Source organism: Pristiophorus japonicus, chromosome 2, assembly GCF_044704955.1.
Source record: "Pristiophorus japonicus isolate sPriJap1 chromosome 2, sPriJap1.hap1, whole genome shotgun sequence".
Classification (NCBI taxonomy): domain Eukaryota; kingdom Metazoa; phylum Chordata; class Chondrichthyes; family Pristiophoridae; genus Pristiophorus; species Pristiophorus japonicus.
In genome coordinates, this window is record NC_091978.1 from 333,983,704 (window position 1) to 334,000,782 (window position 17,079).

The 17,079-nt window shown below is 45.3% G+C and overlaps 1 protein-coding gene across 1 annotated transcript in view; it reads left to right on the top strand.

The window, feature by feature from the left end:
- Nucleotides 1–17,079, top strand: part of LOC139248393 (alpha-1,3-mannosyl-glycoprotein 4-beta-N-acetylglucosaminyltransferase B-like) — a 414,869-nt gene that overhangs the window by 333,810 nt on the left and 63,980 nt on the right. The window contains exon 8 of the mRNA XM_070872141.1: nucleotides 9,705–9,819. Within this exon, the coding sequence (XP_070728242.1) occupies nucleotides 9,705–9,819 (115 nt within the window). The remainder of the gene's footprint in view (nucleotides 1–9,704; nucleotides 9,820–17,079) is intronic.

Consider the following 17,079-nt stretch of genomic DNA (forward strand, 5'->3'; position numbering starts at 1 on the left):
CAATAAATGTTGGGTGTTTTTTCTTGGGGTGATGGAAATTGGGCATCATCATCATCATAGGCAGTCCCTCGGAATCGAGGAAGACTTGCTTCCACTCCTGAAGTGAGTTCTTGGGTGGCTGAACAGTCCAGTACGAGAGCCACAGACTCTGTCACAGGTGGGACAGATAGTCGTTGAGAGAAGGAGTGGGTGGGACTGGTTTGCCGCACGCTCCTTCCGCTGCCTGCGCTTGACCTCTGTACGCTCTCGGCATTGAGACTCGAAGTGCTCAACGCCCTCTCAGATGCACTTTCTCCACTTAGGGCAGTCTTTAGCCAGGGACTCTCAGGTGTCAATGGTGATGTCGCACTTTATCAGGGAGGCTTTGAGGGTGACCTTGTAACGTTTCCGCTGCCCACCTTTGGCTTGTTTGCCGTGAAGGAGCTCCACATAGAGCACTTGCTTTGAGGGTCTCGTGTCTAGCATGCGAACTATGTGGCCTGCTGATCGAGTGTGGTCAGCGCTTCAATGCTGAGGATGTTAGTCTGGACGAGGACACTGATGTTGGTGCGCCTGTTCTCCCAGGGGATTTACAGGATCTTGCGGAGACATCGTTGGTGATATATCTCCAGCGACTTGAGGTGTCTTCTGTACATCGTCCATGCCTCTGAACCATACAGGAGAGCGGGTATTACTACAGCCCTGTAGACCATGAGCTTGGTGGTAGATTTGAGGGTCTGGTCTTCAAACACTCTTTTCCTCAGGCGGCCGACGGCTGCACTGGCGCACTGGAGACGGTGTTGAGTCTCCACATCAATGTCTGCTTTTGTTGACAAGAGGCTACCGAGGTATGGGAAATGGTCCACGTTGTCCAGGGCCGCACCGTGGATCTTGATGACTGGGGGGCAGTGCTGTGCGGCGAGGACAGGCTGGTGAAGGACCTTTGTCTTATGGATGTTTTAACGTAAGGCCCATGCTTTCATATGCCTCAGTAAATACATCGACTATATCCTGAAGTTCAGCCTCAGAATGTGTGCAGATGCAGGCGTCGTCCGCATACTGTAGCTCAACAACAAAGGTTGGGGTGCTCTTGGACCTGGCCTAGAGGTGGCATAGGTTAAACAGCTTCCCACTGGTTCTATAGTTTAGTTCCACTCCAGAAGGGAGGTTGTTGACTGAGAGGTGGAGCATGGCAGCGAGGAAGATTGAGAAGAGGGTTGGGGCGATGACACAGCCCAGATTGACCCCGGTCCGGACATGGATTGAGTCTGTAATGGATCCGTTGGTAAAGATCACGGCCTGCATGTCGTCGTGGAGCAGGCGAAGGATGTTGAAAACTTTTGGGGGCATCCGAAACGGAGGAGGACGCTCCATAGACCCTTGCGGTTGACAGTATCAAAGGCCTTTGTAAGGTCGAAGGCGGCCATGTATAAGGGCTGGTGCTGCTCCCTGCATTTTTCCTGCCGCTGTCACGCTGCAAAGATCATGTCCGTTGTGCCCCGTAGGGGACGAAATCCGCACTGCGACTCCGGGAGGAGCTCCTCAGCCACAGGGAGAAGACGGTTGAGGAGAACTCTAGCGACAACTTTCCCAGTGGCTGATAGCAGGGAGATTCCCCTGTAATTTCCGCAGTCGGACTTGTTCCCTTTTTTAAAGATGGTCACGATCACTGCATCTCTGAGATCTCCCGGCATGCTCTCCTCCCTCCAGATGAGAGAGATGAGGTCATGTATCCACGCCAACAGTGCCTCTCTGCCATACTTTAGCGCCTCAGCAGGGATTCTATCTGCTCCTGTAGCCTTGTTGTTCTTGAGCTGTTTTATGGTTTTTCCTACCTTGTGCAATGTTGGGATTTCACGGAGGTGGTGGCGGGTCGCATGCTGCGGGATACAGTCGAGAAACTCGAGTCAAAGGCAGAGTCTCGATTGAGGAGATCTTCGAAGGTAGGAATTAGCTTTCCTTCCTCAACTTCTCCATCTCCATCTCTGGGGATAGGCTTTCGACCAGTACCTGGACTACACTTCCTCCCACCCCGCATCCTGTAAAGACTCCATTCCATTCTCCCAGTTTCTCTGTCTCCGTTGCATCTGCTCTGACGATGCCACCTTTCACACTAGTGCCTTTGACATGTCTTCCTTTTTCCTCAACAGAGGATTCCCTTCCGCCATGGTTAACATGGCCCTCGACCATGTCCATTCTATTTCCCGCACCTCTGCTCTCACCCCTTCCCTTCCCTCTCAGAACCACGACAGGGTTCCCCTTGTCCTCACCTTTTACCCCCAGCCTCCATGTGCAACGGATCCTCCTCCACCATTTCTGCCATCTCCAGCGTGATCCCATTACCAATCACATCTTCCACTCCCCTCCCCTCTTAGCATTCCGAAGGGACCGCTCCCTCCACGACACCCTGGTCCATTCCACAGTCATCCCCAGCATCCCCTCGCCTTCCCACAGCACCTTCCCATGCAAGTGCAGGAGATGCAACACCTGCCCTTTTACCTCCTGCTTCCCCACTATCCAGGGCCCCAGATACTCCTTCCAGATAAAACAGCGATTTACTTGTACTTCTTTCAATTTGGTATACTGTATTCGCTGCTCACGATGTGGTGTCCTCTACATTGGGGAGACCAAGCATAGATTGGGTGACCACTTTGCTGAACACCTCCGTTCAGTCCGTAAGTATGACCCTGAGCTTCCGGTTGTCTGTCACTTTAATTCTCCACTCCACTCCCACTCTGATATCTCCCTCCTCGGACTGCTCCACTGCTCCAGTGAAGCTCAACGCAAACTCTAGGAACAGCACCTAATCTTTCGTTTCGGCACTTTACAGCTTTCTGGACTCAACATCAAGTTCAACAATTTCAGAGCATTACTGCCCTCCCCACACGCCCCCGCCACCCCGCCCCGCCCCCACTGAAGCCTGTTTCTTTTTTAATCCTAGTCTCTAATGGCAGCTGGTCATTATCCCGCCATTCACACCCTATCTTGACTAATGTTTTTCTAACTCCTGGCATTACCATTTCAATTCGGCCCATCATCCCTTTTGTCACTTTAATCTCACCTGCCTTCCACCCTATCACAGACCTTCCCTCGTGTTCTTTCTTCCCCTACCCTTTTAGTGCTTGTTAAGAATCTGTTATTTTCGAACACTTCCCACTTCTGGTGTTAACTCTGCTTCCTCTCCACAGAGGCTCCCTGACCCGCTGAGATTTACAGCACTTTCTGTTTTTATTCCAGATTCCAGCATCCACAGTATTTTGCTTTTGTCTGATACCATTGTTCTTTTTTATCAGTTTAGATAAAGGTTCAAGTGCGTATTTTGTTATCAGCAAACATATGGTAGTGTTGACAACTGCAAGTGTAAACATGCAGCAACACATTCTGAGGAGGAGTAGCGTGGGCAAAGACACTATTTACTCTGACATTATTTATTCATCTAATTTTTCAAAGTGGTGCAAACTATTAGCTATAGTGTTTCAAAAGATACACAGGCTCCATGGTTTCTGACAACAAATGGGCCAGTTATTGTAGTTTGTGTCAATATGAAACAATCGCAGCTTTGAATTGATATATAATGTATAATACAACTCCAACGCACAGTTAACCACATTTGACACCATTTTGGCCTTGCACCCTCTGCAGTATAACCACAGGTGATGTGAAGGCAATCTTAAAAAGTTCCCAGATGGTCCAACTGACACCTTCACAATTGTTCCATTTTACATTTTTTACCTTCTTCACGTTCGCAGAAAGCTCTTTGCTCTTTGTTAAAGTTAAAATTGAACTATTTGAATACAGTAGAAGTTTTGCACATCAATGAAAGACGCACGTGCAAAGCTCTGTTTTTCCTGGTGAGATTTTAATGCCTAGCCAGCAGTATAACTCAAGTCCCACGTTCCTTTAAGCAGGTCTGTAATATAACTGCACCCACGTATGTTTTTCTTTTATCCCACATTTGGAGTGCCGATAATCTGTTTTGCAGTTTCAGTATTTCAGATTGCCTAATCTGTAGAAACTACTATTGTCAGACGTAACCACTAAGGCCATGTCAATCCTTTCTTTTTGCCTTGCTTTTTAAAATATGTTAGTCCTCACTCAAATATGGAAAACAATTAAACAGTGCAATGTATAAGGCAAATAGCCAATTCCTTTGTAATTTATCACCTGATATTCTGTGATGTCCCATGTCATTTTGCTTCAGAAGAAAAGAAGAGGCAGCACTGGCAAAGGTTAATATGATTGCATACAAGGTAGTAGAGGATTACAGCAGACAATAATTCAATCTCGGGGTTTAGATGACTAACAAATAGCTTGAGCTTTGCTTCTATATGTTATGAAGTCATTTTAATCGTTCAATTGGATTGCTGTTTTGTAATTCAGATGGCATCATGAACCGTGAAAGAATAGCTCAAATGAAATATATCCTTCATTTGAATTTTAAAATGAGAATGCAGCCTTAACTGTGTCCCCATATAATCAAAGAGCAAAAAACTGTGGATGCTGGAAACCTGAAATATAAACAGAAAATGCTGGAAATATTCAGCAGGTCAGGCAGCAACTGTGGAGAGAGAAACAGAATTAATGTTCAGGTAGATGACCTTTCGTACTGACGAAAGGTCGTCAACCTAAAACATTGGCTGGAATTTTAAGGAGAAAGGCGGGTTGGGGGTGCATTGGGGGTGGGGCAGGCTTCGAGGCGGTTGGGAAACCAGGAGGCTGGGTTTAATGGCTGCAGCCAGTTAGATTGAGAGGCCGGCTGGCTATGGGCAGGTAGGCCTGTGGCGCACAGAGGTAGGAAGGAGAGTTTGCGTGGGGGCCGGGCCGTTAAATGGATCAGGGGAGTGGGCAGAGGATCGTAGGTCAGCCAGGATGTTAAATGGATCGGGAGAAGGGGGGTTAGAGGTTCGAGGGTTGGACTGTTCCATTAAATGGATCAGGGGTGTGAGGGTAAAGGATCGGGGGTTGGGCCAGGCCGGGCTCATGGGGAGGAGAGTTAGTGGATCAAGGGTTGGGCTGGGTAACTAAATGGATCGGGGAGAGTGGGCAGAGGATCGGGTGTTGGGCTGGACTGCTAAATGGATCGGGGGGAGGGGCAGGGGATCAGGGGTTGGACAGGCCATTAATTGGATAGGGGTGGGAGGGATCAGGCAGATGATTGGTGGAGGGAAGAGAGGATCGGGGCCAGATGATGGAGGATGGTGGGAGGTGAAGGGAAGATAGTAGCCGGCCACTGGAAGATCGTGGCCAGTCTCAGCATCATTGCTGGGTGTGGGGGGGGGAGGCGGGGGAGAAATGCCTGGTGGAATGAGCAGAAGCCTCATGAGAGGGAGTGGGTTAGGCAGGGACCCTGCATCCAGGAGGTAGGTATAAAGCCACTTACCTCTAGGACCCAGCAATCCCCGCCTTGCTGTAACGTCCATCCACATGCAATTAAAAACAAAATGGAGGTTAAAAAAGAGGCTTCAAACCTCATTATAATATTTAAATTGGCCTCCCACCTTCTGGGAGCGGGTTGGTCACCCATGCAGTCCCGCCTCCGTTAAAACCGGCAGTGGGTGGGTTGGAGGCGGGTTCAGGTCGGGAGTCCAATTTTTAACAATTTAACTACCCCAATGCTCCAAACCCACCAGTTTTTTAGGTTAAAATTCCCCCCATTAACTCTGTTTCTCTCTCCACAGATAGTTTTTTGGGGGATTATTATCAAGTATTCAAATTTCCCAGTGTTGCATCATAACAGTCAATGCATTATATGGATGGATAGATAATGTTAGCCACACAAAAGAGTTCCAACGTTGTAACCTCACTCAAGTTCATTGCGTGATAATCCTCTGTCGATAATTATGAAATGCCAAGTGGAGTCTTGAGTTGAAATCGGCTTCGAGGGCAGAGAATAATTAGACACAAACTACACAATCAATATTCAGTCCCTCATTTTAAAATCACGTTCACATTTGTAATGGCAACCTTCTATGTAAATTATTCTAACCGTAATTACACTCTCCCACTTGTGATGCCACTGCATCTCCATTGGTGGGAGAGTGTAATTACAGTGTAGCACATTCACAACGGCAATCTCCAGTATAAATTTGGTTATCGGAATTTATAGTGGAAAGGTGACAGGAAATGTGTGCACACATAAGATTTTATATGTATATATATATGGCATTGTTCATGGGGAGTCAGATGATTCGCTGTTCCATAACATTATGAGGGAGAGAAATTGGCCTCGAATTTTCGCCCAGGCGTGGCGCCGCTAACGACTCCCGCTAAATTCCATGGGAATTAACCGGTAGCACCCCGCTCCGCTGAGCCGGCAAATACGACAACATCACCGGGCGCAGTGCACCTGTTTTTATCCCGGAACAAAACTTGGCCCACACCCCCTGAAGCTGCACTGAGCGATGACAGTGACTGCTTCAGGGCACGTGAACAGGGTGGCAGGTGGCTCACGGGTTGCAAGTTAAAGGGGAGATGGCGGGCAGGTCATTAGAAAATGTGCTGACTTACTTGTCGCGGCCTGTTGCCGCTTTGCACGCGGGGTCCGTGCCGCGATCTGGCAGCCCAGCACTCCGATTGAGTGCCGGGCTGATGGCACGGCACCCTGCTCCCTGGTGGTCCAGGTAGGGACCCGCAGAGTGTGCAGCTTCGACTCTCCCCTTTAATGAAGGGGAGAGTCCCTCCTACACGGCAACGCTATGCGGCCTTGCGCATAGCGCTGTGCCCTGCTCCCGACCCGTCCACCCTGTTAGCACCCTGGAGAGGAAGTGGAGCGTGGTTTTTTGCATTCCACTTCCTCTCGGTTCGGTAACCCCATTTCGAGAGGGGGGCGGGACTTCCACACCTACTGCCAATGCCCCACCCCGCAGATGATACTGCCCCCAGACGGGGCGCAGTGGAATTTCTCGGCCTAACTGTTTACATCATGCAGCAGAACACCAGGATCAGTGATTTACAATGACTCAATAAGTCAATGTCCAATTCTATTGAAATCTATTTCATTGCTGCTTTAGAGATTGAATTTTACAACTCTGTCAATTATTGTGTGAAAATTGCAAATGAGAAAATGAGGGGCCCTCATATTTTAATATATTTCTTTTCCTATCTGTTTTATCTGGTTTTCACCTCTCCAAGAAAATTACATGCCGGGCAAATGGGGCAGTGTTTGTGTAGTGATGCACAATACTAACCATCCCTTACCATTTTTAAAGCTGTGAGTATTCAGCAAGAGGTATTCAAGATGCATCAATTGGAGCTAGATATCTGGCATTTAGCAGTACTGGGGAATGGGGCTTACTTGCACTTAGGGACAGTCCTCTGCTTTAGGAGCACTGAGGATGATCCTGGGCTTCAATAGCACTGGGTATGTCTTTAAGCTTTGTTATCACTGGGGACTGTTCTACGGGTTTGACAGAACAAGGCTAGATATTGAACGCACTGTAGTTTGGCAGTATGAAAGGCCTTTTGATCTGGCATCACTGCAGAGAGAAATCCCTGGGTTTGACAGGACTGTGGAAGGCGGAGTTGAGGTTTGGCACAACTAGGGATTGAATCTGAAATTGGTCTCACTGGATGATTTCCTGAGTGTCTGTTGGCAGTGAAGGAAGGGGCATGGCATGGGACTGGTAATATTGGCTGGGTGATATCCCATGTGTGACGGCACTGTTTATGAATTTCTGAAGGATCTGTGTAAACATTGAATTTGGCTCTCTGTGATTGGTTCCTGGATGTATAGCCCTGTGTCAGTTTGTCTGCCTCTCTCTGTCCTCTGTCTATATAATTTCTCTATCTCTGACCATCTCTCACAACTATATGTAAACATTTTAAAATGTATTTATTTGTTCATGGGATGTGGGCGTCGCTGGCAAGGCCAGCATTTATTGCCCATCCCTAATTGCCCTTGGGAACATAGTGGTGAGCCGCCGCCTTGAACCGCTGCAATCCTTGTGGCGACTTTGATGTAGCGGTTTGGTACAACTGAGTGGCTTGCTGGGCCATTTCAGAGGGCAGTTAAGAGTCAACTACATATAGACCAGACCGGGCAAGGCGGCAGATTTCCTTCCCTAAAGGACATTAATGAACCAGATGAGTTTTTCCAACAATCCGTAGTTTTATGGTCACCATTACTGACACTAGCTTTTTATTCCAGATTTATTTAATTAACTGAATTTAAATTCCCCAGCTGCCGTGGTGGGATTTTAACTCACGTCTCTGGATCATTAGTCCAGGCCTCTGGATTACTAGTCCAGTAACATGACCACTATGCTACCGTACCCATAAAACATTCTCATTGTTAACTATTGATAAAACGCAAGTTTTAAAATTCAATTCTTTTGTTTTTCATTTGAAAATAAACCCAAATTAAATGAAGAAAGACACTGGAGGGGGTAATTTAAATCTCCAGGATGGGTGAGCAAGGGATGGGTTAAATTCTTAAAAATGGGAAGCCTGACGACAACCTGCCGTGAAGACGCCTACTTCCGGTTTAACCAAGGCAGGTTGGGGGTCGGGCGAGTAACCTGCTCTTTTGAGGTGAGTCAGTAATTATAATATTTAAAGGAAGCTGCCTGCCTCAGATTTGAGCAGTCATGCAGATTTAATGGCTGTAGGCTGGGTTTCCAAGGGTGATGGGAGCTGCTGGATCCAGCAGGTAAGTGCTTTTCAGCACTGCTTGTGGGCCAGGGCGAACAGGAATAAGAACATAAGAACTAGGAGCATTCGGCCCTTCCAGCCTGCTCCACCATTCAATGAGATCATGACTGATCTTCTATCTCAATTCCACTTGCCTGCACTATCCCCATATCCCTTGATTCCCTTAATATCCAATGATTCCCTTACTATCCAATGCTGTTCCAAGCTAACTTGCTGCGATCTCCCTTTTAATTTTCACCCCATCAAAGTCAATATATCTTTCTAAGATTCAGTGCCCAAGAACGAACACAGTGCTCTAGATGGGTACTGCAAAGCTGCAGTTGGACTGATGAGTTTACATATACAAAACCTTTTGTAAATGTGGTTGTGACACAAATTGTATGACAAAAAATGACAACAGGATTTAATTTATTTTACTCATTCACAGGATGTGGGCATTGCTGGCAAGGCCAGTATTTATTTCCCATCCCTAATTGGCCTTGAGAAGTTGGTGGTGAGCCGCCTTTTTTAACTGCTGCCATCCGTGAGGTGAAGATACTCCCACAGTGTTGTTAGGGAGGGAGTTTCAGGATTTTGACCCAGCAGCAATATATTTCCAAGTCTGGATAGTTTGTGACTTGGAGGGGAATTTGGAGGTGGTGGTATTCCCATGTGCCTGCTGCCCTTGATCTTCGAGGTCATGGGTTTTGGAGGGGCTGTCGAAAAAGCTTTGGCGAGTTGCTGCAGTGCATCTTGTAGATGGTACACACTGCAGCCATGGTGCGCCGGTGGTGGAGGGAGTGAATGTTTAAGGTGATGGATGTCAGGCGGTTGTGCAGACGGGAAGTATGGACAAGTGTACTATATCTGCTTAGTTTCCTCTAGGAATGCACTGATTAATCTTTATGTGTAGAATCTCTTTGTGTGCTATTTTACTAGTTGTTGACCTATTTATTTTAACTCTCATATGCTTAGCACAAAAAGGAATGTGTTAACTAATGCACTACCCAAGGAAATTAAGCCCCTACATATTAACTTCAAGTATATTGCTCACTTAAAGACAATGCACTGATTACTTTGTTTTATCTTTGTAACAGTTAGAGGATGATATTATAGCAACACCCAACTATTTACAGACTATGATAAACTTTGCACAGCAACAGCCTTCTGATGACTGGATGGTCTTGGAGTTTTCCCAACTTGGATTTATTGGTAAGAGTGTTCATAATTAGATTTTTCATACACAAAAAAAATGTTCATTTGGTAACAAATTTTCAGAATGCATTGAACTAAATGCTGGAGAAGTACAAATGTATTAATGCCTTTCATTACAAATGATCTAACGTTGTCCTCCATGACATATTATGGAACCGTAACTTTTAAAGGTACTTCACCAGACATTTACAAATGGTGTCTCTTCATGTAAAGAGCCTTTTTGTGTTCTTTATTTTAAAATCACATAATTACAGTCAAGATATAATACATACTCATTCACAAATTACTTGCAGGGACTTTTTTGAAAAGCTGAAACCTTTTTTAAGCATTGATACTCCTTCCAATTTCTTCTTAGAATCATAAAATCATAGAATGGTTACAACCCAGAAGGAGGCAATTCAGCCCATCGAGCCCATGCCGTCTCTCTGTTAGAGCACTTCAGCTAGTCCCACTCCCCTGCCCTTTCCCCGTAGCAGTGCAAAATGTTTTCCTCCCACCTGTCTTGAGGGGACTAATAGGTGCTAGTCACTCTTTAGTGTCTTATCTAACGAGTAATTCCTCATATGTGAACCAACACACTGTTTGCCTGCAACGTGCTTTCAGCTGCCGAGGCCCACAGCTCTGGAACTCCCTTCCTAAATCTCTCCGCCTCACTATTCTCCTTTAAGACACTCCTTAAAACCTCCTTAAAACCTACCTCTTTGACCAAGCTTTTGGTCATCTGCCCTAAGTTCTTCTCATGTGGCTCAGTGTCAAATTTTTGTCTTATAATACTCCTGTGAAGCACCTTGGGTCATTTTACTACGTTAAAGGCGCTATATAAATACAAGTTGTTGTTGTTGTTGTTGTTGCAAGCTAATGCCTTATGGGCACATCACAGCCAAGCTCAATACTCGCTTTCCAATAGACATTATTCAAAAGCAATCAGGAGCATGAATTTTGGCTGATTTTACCCATTGTAATTCAGGTTGCTAAGGCTATTGGTAGCACCCCCACTACCTTCTCAGTTAAGGTCAGTTAAGTCAGCACAGATCAGGGTTCAAGACGGTTTTTTCCTTGCCTGTAAGGTGCAGCAACATATTGGGCAATGCATTAACTAATGTGAACCATTGAGGGAGCTTTTCCCCTCTAATATTTATAATAATGTTTTAAAGAAAGAAAGACTTGCATTTATACAGCACCTTTCACAACCACCGGATGTCTCAAAGCGCTTTACAGCCAATGAAGTACCTTTGGAGTGTAGTCACTATTGTAATGTAGGAAACGCGGCAGCCAATTTGCGCACAAGCAAGTTCCCATAAACAGCAATGTGATAATGACCAGATAATCTTTTTTTGTTATGTTTGTTGAGGGATAAATATTGGCCAGGACGCCGGAGATAATTCCCCTGCTCTTCTTCGAAATAGTGCCATAGGATCTTTCACGTCCACCTGAGAGAGCAGATAAAGATTTTTTTTAAATCTATTATATAGGGAAAAGAACCGAAGTATGTGAAAGTGCATTTAATTTTTTTAAAGGTGCTTGTGTGCTCTAATGATACAAAATTTATTTCCTCGAGGGATCTGGAGGTATACCCACAAGAAATTTTGAATTAGATTCTTTGTAGTATTTTGAAGGTTTCTGGAATTTATTCTGGAATGGTGTTATAACTGACTGTTGATTTTTGCACCATCAGAAGGAAATTCTTACTGTAACTAATTCCTGTGAGCAGAATTTTCAGAGAGCGTTTTAGAAAGTCTTTGGGGGCAAAATTGGGTTCCTGCGCACCAGCCGTTAGCGCCTCTGGGGGGGGGGCGATAACGGGGCACAAATGGGTTTTCGGGCCGCAGTGGAAATTGGGCAGCGCCCCGCGAGGCTGCGTCGGGCGATGTCAGTGCCAGCCTCGTGGGTCGTGAACCAGGCCGCACTCAGCTCGCGGGACAAAAATTAAAGGGGAGGTGCACGGAGCCATCTTTTTCTCACGGCCAACTTACCGGATCGGCCTTCTGTAATTTATTTCGCGGGGGCCGTGCCGCGATGGTCCAGCCTGGCACTCCGCTTCTGTGCCGGGCTGCGGCCACGGCACCCCGCATCCCTGGTGGCCGAGTGGCGGCCCCTCGCCCCACTGCAGAGCTTGCAGCATGCCCACCCCTTTAACAGAAGGGTAGGGTCCTGTGCTCACGTCACGCTACATGGAGAGGCCGGGTAGCACCTCAACATTTGCGCGCTTACCACCCCAGTATCACCCCCGAGAGGAAGTGAAACACCCGACATTACGCTCCACATCATCTCGGCGGCAGTAACCCCAATTTCACAGCCAGGACAGGTCTTCTGCACCGGGCGCAGGAAGTCCCACCTCGCCTCAGTTACCACCCCTAAACGGGATGATACCGAATTTCGACCCCTTTGTTTTTTAGTGGCCATCACTGAGCCACCTTAACTGATCTCAACTAGGACAATGGTAGGGCCCCACAATTAGCCATAGAGCTAAAATTGTCCATCTTGCTGTTTTAGGGAAAGGGAAAACTTAGCCAGACTTCCCTGGAAGTCTATGTGCATGAATAGCGAGTAAAGATAGAATTGGGCTTGGAAACGATATCTTTCTCAGTCAGGACTCTGTGGCAAGTTTCACACATGAATAATGGACACTTGACTAAATAACTAGACAGCAACTGCCAGTTCACTAATGAGTGAGTCAGAAGAGGAGTGAGGAGAGAAATTGGAGTGAAAACTGAAAAAAAAGAAAACCTTTGATAGCTCCCATGCCGTGGATAAAGGTACAGTCCGGTGTAAAAATGTAACTGAAACACCCGGGGAAGATAGAGGAAGGAGACAGATTAGCGATTTATTGGACTCAATGGGACACAATCCTCTTTGCCCAATTTTCCTTTCTGTTCTACAAACATATGAAAATAATGGGGAGGAAAGGACTAGTTGGCCCATCAAGCTTGCCTTCAGTGATCTGTGCACAATAACACCTAGATCCTTTTCTCTCTCAAGCTCTTTCAATATTGTTCCCAGTAAATAATGTATATTCTGTGCATGTTCTACCTACATACATCACACTGCATTTATATAAGTTAAATGCCATTTTCCATTATTTTGCCCATTCCTCCAGCACATCTGAATCTTTTTGTAGAAGATTGTAGTCCTCTACAGTCTTATCCCTTGCTCAAACATCTGCAAACTTACTGATCATATCCCGAACAGCACAGTCCATGTCATTAATAATAGCAGTGATCCCTGGGGGACACCACTAGTAACCCGCCTCAGGCTGGCTCACAACTGTCAACTACAACTTTTTGCCTGTTGGATTGGAGCAGATCCTAATCCAGCGTATCAAATTTAAACTGATACCACAACATTCTATCTTGTGAAGTAACCTAGTGTGAGATACCTTATCAAAGGCTTTCTGAAAATCCAGGTAGACAATGTTAACCAGACACCCTCATCCACTAACATAGTAACTTCTTCAAAAAGCTCAATCAAGTTTGTAAGACATAATCTTCTTTTCTGGATGTCACGTTGAGTATTGCTAACAGACCCTTCTCTTTCCTAGAAATCTTAAAGAGCATTTCTTAGGATCCCGTCAAGTATCTCCCCAATGATGGATGTCAGACTGATGGGCCTGTAGTTCCCGGGCTCTGATTTGTCCCCTTTTCTGGAACTACGTGAGCTAGCTTCCAATCTGTCCTGTGCCCAGGTGATTCAGTAACATGAAAATCTGCCCTAAAAGTTATCCAAATGGACTGTTATGAGGGTATAACACATGAGCAAAGTACAAATGTGTAATGATGGCAGGTTCCCTCTGCATGAAAAATGCATCTAATTGGCTTGTGTTAAGTTTTTTGCACCATGGATGCAGAATATATATTAAGTACAAATAGTTCAAAAGCAGTAATCAAAGAAAAGTAGACATGGGAAAGCTGAGATGTGGGAACGCTGAAAGCTGGAAGAGCTGAGACCTGAGAGAGCAGAGAGATGGGAGAACTGAGACCTGGGAGCATGCCTATGGTTTTCCAGTAGACGGTCCCAGCAGGGGAGACTCTATGCCTGGAGCATGCATTTAGACAATCGGATTTGTATTGTTTAATTCAAAATGTAACTTCTCAATCAATGAGACAAACAATGATACTGCAGTCTTGGCTGTGACTGCGGGCACTGTTTGAAGTAGTTACTTTGGTGCCAGTTCAATATTAGGGGAATGCTTGTTGTTTAGCAGGTAGTTGTTCTGTAAGGGGTGTGTGAAAAGAATACAGCTGTTAAAGCTTAAACAGTGAGAACATTCTGTTATACCCCTATATATAAAACAAAAGAGCTCAGTGAACATATGATGTGTGAGATATAACTCATGGTGTGCAGTAGTATTCTCTTCAAAATTTGGTCCAGTACCCAAGGTAAAGGTAGCAGAAACTAAAACAATGACCAACTATGCCCCTGCTTCAGCTTATCTGCTGCTGAAACCCTCATCCGTGCCTTTGACCAATCTAGACTTGACTAATCTAATGCTAGCCATGCCTGCATCCCATCTTCCACCCTGCATAAACTTGAGCTCATCCAAAACTTGGCCACCTGTGTCCTAACTCGCACCAAGTCCTGTTCACCCGTCACCCCCTGTGCTCACTGACCTACATTGGCTCCTGGTTCGGCAACGCTTCAAATTTAAAATTCTCATCCTTGTTTTCAATTCCCTCCATGGCCATGCCCCTTCCAGTTAGCCTAACATCTGTGGTTGGGAAAATGTTATAGTCTATTATTAAAGAAGCAGCAGCAGGACATTTGGAAAAGCAAAATTCGGTCAGGCAGAGTCAGCATGGATTTATGAAGGGGAAATCATGTTTGGCAAGTTTGCTGGAGTACTTTGAGGATGTAACGAACAGGGTGGATAAAGTGGATGTGGTGTATTTGGACTTCCAGAAGACATTTGACAAGGTGCCACATAAAAGGTTATTGCACAAGATAAAAATTCATGGGATTGGGGATAATATATTAGCATAGATAGAGGATTGGCTAACTAACAGAGAACAGAGAGTCGGGATAAATGGTTCATTCTCTGGTTGGCAACCAGTAACTAGGGATCAGTGCTGGGACCCCAACTATTTACAATCTATATTAACGACTTGGTAGAAGGGATTGAGTGTAACGTGGCCAAGTTTGCTGATGATACAATGATGGGAGGAAAAGCAATGTGTGAGGAGGACACAAAAAATCTGCAAAAGGACATAGACAGGCTAAGTGAGTGGGCAAAAATTTGGCAGATGGAATATATTGTTGGAAAATGTGAAGTCATGCACTTTGGCAGAAAAAAAATCAAAGAGCAAGTTCTTATTTAAATAGAGAAAGATTGCAAAGTGCCACAGTACAGCGGGACCTGGAGGTACTTGTGCATGAAACACAAAAGGATAGTATGCAGGTACAGCAATTGATCAGGAAGGCCAATGGTATCTTGGCTTTTATTGCAAAGGGAATGGAATATAAAAGCAGGGAAGTCTTGCTACAGCTATATAAGGTACTGGTGAGGCCACACCTGGAATACTGCATGCAGTTTTGGTTTCCATATTTACGAAAGAAACCAAGCCGATATCCGCTTGCGGGATGGAAGTTAAAGGGGAGGTGGGGAGCGCCACACACTGCCATCTTGGTGGTTTATCTGATTCGCCGGTCGGGATGACTTCTGCCTCCCTTGCTTGGTCTGAGCCGCCATCATGCAGCCCGGCATTCTGTTTTAGGTGCTGGGCTGCAACCCCGGCACCATGCCCCCTGGTGGCCCAGTGGAGGCCATCAGAGGCCCGGCCAAGTGCGCAGCGGCCCTCCCCTTTAATCAAAGGGGAGGGGCATTGAAACGAATCAGCACTATGTGGAGCAGTTGCACAGCACTGACCAACTTGTCGCAGTAACGTCCCGGGACCTGCCCCGACAGGAAGTGGAGCACGCTTGATTGCGCCCCACTTCCTGTGAGGGGCGGTAAATGCAATTTCGCGGCTGGGTTGGGACTACCACGCCGGGCACAGGAAGTCCCGCCCAAGTCGCTTACCGCCCCCAATCGGGGTGCTGGGGAATTTCTCTCCTTATGTCTTTTACCGAGTTTTTGGTCATCTGTCCTAATCTCCTTATATGGTTCGGTGTTAAATTTTGTTTGATAATGCTCCTGTGAAGAGTCTTGGGACATTTTACTACATTAATGGTGCTACTGAAATATAAGTTGTTGTTATTATTGTTGAAAGGTATAGCATTTCATTCCATATTATACATGCTTTTGGGAGGAGGGTTTTGAGGCAGCAGCAAGTTAAGGACATTCAAGAGATCATTGTTGCCAGTTATAGAAGAACCTGTAATCTTGTCTGGACTACTCCATTCTCCCAGTCAGGAGAGCACAAATAATTGAGAAGTGTCTAAGGGAAAGATGGGAATGTTGTCAACCTGTACCTTCAGAGTTTGAATGACAAGAACAAAGGGAAAGATGCAAACCTTAGTTTTTGAGATGGTATTTGCTTTGTTTAAATGCTCTAAGGGTGTCATTCAGATTTAATGGTAATTTTCTGCTCAAATTGTCCAATATTTTAATCGGGATTAGATTCTCTTTAATAAGGTGTTGCACATTGATTGAATATTTGTGTCCTGTTTAATATTCCAATTTGGTTTGGAATTAAAAGCACAGTTTGATATAAATCTCTGTTCTGTTGTTTAAAACACAAAACATCCAGTCGTGTATTTTCCTGTGTGCACAAGGTTAAAGGAAAATCCCTTTACTAAACTCCCATTGGTTTTTGACAGTTTAGTAATAGAATTCTTCTTTAACTCTGCGCACAGAGCAATTGTGTTTTTGTGTTTGCCATTTTCTTGAAAGAAAATGGTAACTGTTAATAATATTAGAAAGCCAAACGTTATTTTGCAGTGTCTCTGCCATAATACAAAAGGGCTTTACTGTATTTCAGAACTTGGAGTAGAATTCGGTTTGCAGTAACCATATCAAGTTTCATACATTTATACAGCCTCAATAAGCTTGCAGCTTTTAAGGAGCTCATCAGTGATGCGAGTCTAAAGAGATGAATGCTGATATTTGAGCCATGCTGCCTAAGTTTTCTTTGCTTTAGAACGTTTTAAACTGTTCTTATTAAACAGGATGCTGATTCAAGGATACTCCTTTGTATCTGTATGTGAATTAAAGTTGGCCTTTACCATAGACAGTAAAATGATAAAGATCGCACTGCCAGCAGTATCAATAATACAATCAAGGGAACGTTGGCTTTTAAATGTAACATTGTTTTTTTTTAAATT